Below are 3,155 nucleotides of genomic sequence, written 5' to 3' on the forward strand. Positions count from 1 at the left end.
CTCTCTCTCTCCCTCCCTCCCTCCCTCCCTCCCTCCCTCCCTCTCTCCCCCCTCCCTCCCTTCCTCTCTCTCTCCCTCTCTCTCTCCCTCACCCCTCCCTCCGTCCCCCTTCCCTTCCCCTCCCCTCCCTCTCCCTCCCCATTTCCTCTCCATCTCCCTCCCACACGCTTCTCTCCAGTGTCAGTGGCCACGGTATTAACAGAAAGAGCTTAAGTTATTAAACCAAGCAGCTCTAATCCCCGAGGTTTCCTGGAGCAGCGGAGATTATTGTATTTTTATTCCAGAGTCAATGTAGCCCTTGTATCTACTCCCTGCGATGCCCAAACTGACCCCAAATGCCTTTCTCTAGACACACGTCCCCACTGTGGGAGAGGTGATGGAGTTCTATCTGGAGATCGACCCTGTCACCTTGAACCTCATCATCCTTGTTGCAAGCTACGTCATCTTGCTCTTGGTGTTCCTCATCTCCTGTGTGCTGTATGACTGCCGAGGCAAAGATCCCAGCAAGGAATATACTCCGGAGACCACACCGAATGCCCAGCCTTCCCTCCGAGTGGTGGTGACTCAGCACAGTGCTCCTGGATCCCACTGGTCAAGGCGACCCAGCCTTCACTTTACAGATCCTGCTCCAGTGGGGAAGATAAGCACAGTGGTGTGAGAGTGGAGAAGGGATACTGAGAAGAAACCAACAAACGCAGCAGAAAACAACTGTCCCTATTGTGGCTCCCGTTCTTCACAAATGAACGTCCTGATTGGCTGAGGACATGGAGACTCTGTCTTAGTATCTGCCCCCTTGTCACTCTCCTTGTGAAGAAAACGACCGTTTAAGGTAAGATGCCCTAAATGGTCTTCTACTGTGTTCTCCACATACAAGATCTCAGGCAGGATGTTTCAGAATGAGGCTGGTTCCTAGTACCTTCAAGCTAGCAGGGGTGGCCTTTGAATAAGGTTTAAAAGACAGGTAGGGTGGGTAAACTGTGTGTGTAATAAATAATGAAACTAACTCATCTGTACAATGTCATTATGTTTAAGGAGTCAGAGAGAGAGAGAGAGAGAGAGAGACTTCAAGATATTATCTCTATGTGTAATGGCTCATCACATTCCATTTATCTTTCAATATAAGCTGTGTGGCCAAGACTGAATGGTCTAGTGCTAAAACTACGTGAGGCCATGTTTAATACTTAGTCCTGGTGTGATGAATGTTGGTCTTGTTCCTATGCATACTTTCTCATCAGAAAGTTTAATCTCTGGTGACTGGAGAGATCTCATTCAGAAAAGCTCTTCCTACATGAGGACCAGTGTTCAGACCCCAAGCATTGATGTGAAAGATGGGCGTGATACTATGGGCCTGTAACTCCAGAGACAGGTGAATCCCTGGGTTGAGATACCTTCTCTAGTCGAATCAGTGAGCTTCAGGGTCAGGCTCAGTGAGAGACCCTGCCTCAAACAATAAAATGGAGGACAATAGAAGAAACTATCCTGCCTTTGGTCTCTATATCCATGCATATACATATGCATACATAGCCACACATGCATAAATACATGCACAGACACAGGATGCACAATGTATACATACCTACACATGTGTAAATAAATGCATGCACAGACACAGGAAGTTTTACCTCTAGTCTTAAAAGCTGACTTGATATAATATAAACATCTCTTGTAACTATCTCATACTCTTTCTTTTTGTTGTTGTTGTTTTGTTTGTTTGTTTGTTGTTTTTCCAAGACAGAGTTTCTTTGTATAGCCTGGCTTTCCTGGAACACACTCTGTAGACTAGGATACCCCGAACTCAGAGATCTTCCTACCTCCACCTCCCAAGTTCTGAGCACGCTCTTCCTACCCCTCTGTCTCTTCTCCTGTTTGTGTCTGCATTTCAAGTCCTAGAGAATATCATTTTTAGTTACCCTATTTTATTTCCAGCGGATGGGTGTTTACCATGCATGTGCTTAAGCACACTACATGCATGCTGTGCTCACAGAGCCCAGAAGAGGGCGTTGGATTCCCTGGGACTATACTTACAGATGGCTGTGAATGTAGGGACTGGGAATTGAACCCCGGACCTCTGGAAGAGCAGCTGACATTCTTAACCACTGAGCCATCTCTCCAGCCTCACCATTTCTTAATTTTAATTAAGGCTATTTCCTACAAAAATTATTGGTTTCACAGCTATGAGGTTCTTGGGTTTAATAAAATCACCACAGAAACCTAGTGGGATGGATTGCTAACCAGAAACATGCCCCCCCCCCACACACACACAAACCTTCAAATACCATCTTATTTTTGTTTCCTTGAGGGATTAGCACTTCCTTGGTTCATATTCTTTCAATTAGTTACTCTCCCATCATGCGCAATTACTGATAAAGCAAATGCGACATTTTGCCTAATTTGGCCACAGCAATAGCTGCAGGGTACATACACATATAGAAGACGCAGAGGGCGGCAGGGAAAGGAGAGGAAGATAAGGGATTTGGCTTTGTTTTCACCCATGGTATTACTTATTCTTCACAGTCCCATATGACAGTGACACAAAAATAGTTTACATTTAATGATATGTAGCTCAAAGTGTAGCTGTGGCTTCTTTGAGTTCTCCGAGTAGCTAGCCCATTCAGCAGCCAGTATGTGAACCTTTTCCTATTGCTCTCCCCTTTGTAATATTTTTCCACCACAGACAACAGCCCCTTTGTTTGTTCTACCTACTGATCACTTTCAATAGCAAGGGTTCAGTGCACACCCGTTAAGTCATATAATGACCAGGTTTGTTCCACTGAGTATCATGGCCAGACTTGCCAATGGGGGATAAGTTAATTGTCCTGATTTGGACAGAACGGTATCCCCTGATGTTTTGAAAGTCACTAGGGGACAGTGGACTTGGGCTAGGCGTTCTACCAGACAAGCCCATGCCAGTTCCCTTCTGTTACCACCTGCTGGTAAGCCAGTGCAGGATTTGACTCCCCAAGCCACTTTAAAATATGAGTTTAATCATGATGTCCATGAAGTTTAGAATAGCATATGTAAAAAAATGCCCAACAGACAGCAACATTTCAGAGACAAGAAAGCCATTGTTAGTACACCAAGACAGGTAGGCCTAAGAAGGAGTCACGTCACTCGAGGAGTCGGGTCAGTTTAGGATAAGGGCCGTTCCTCCACAC

General features: G+C 45.5%; 1 protein-coding gene across 1 annotated transcript; it reads left to right on the forward strand.

Annotated features, from left to right (window-relative positions):
- Positions 1–376: 376 nt before the first annotated feature.
- SMIM36 (small integral membrane protein 36) lies at positions 377–658 on the forward strand (the record flags this gene model as incomplete). Its single annotated transcript, XM_080923493.1, has 1 exon — positions 377–658. The coding sequence occupies one exon, from the start codon at positions 377–379 to the stop codon at positions 656–658; it is 282 nt and encodes a 93-aa protein (XP_080779619.1).
- Between the last annotated feature and the right edge of the window lie 2,497 nt (positions 659–3,155).

This window comes from Micromys minutus (genome assembly GCF_963924665.1).
Source record: "Micromys minutus genome assembly, chromosome: 10".
NCBI classification, from domain to species: Eukaryota; Metazoa; Chordata; class Mammalia; order Rodentia; family Muridae; genus Micromys; species Micromys minutus.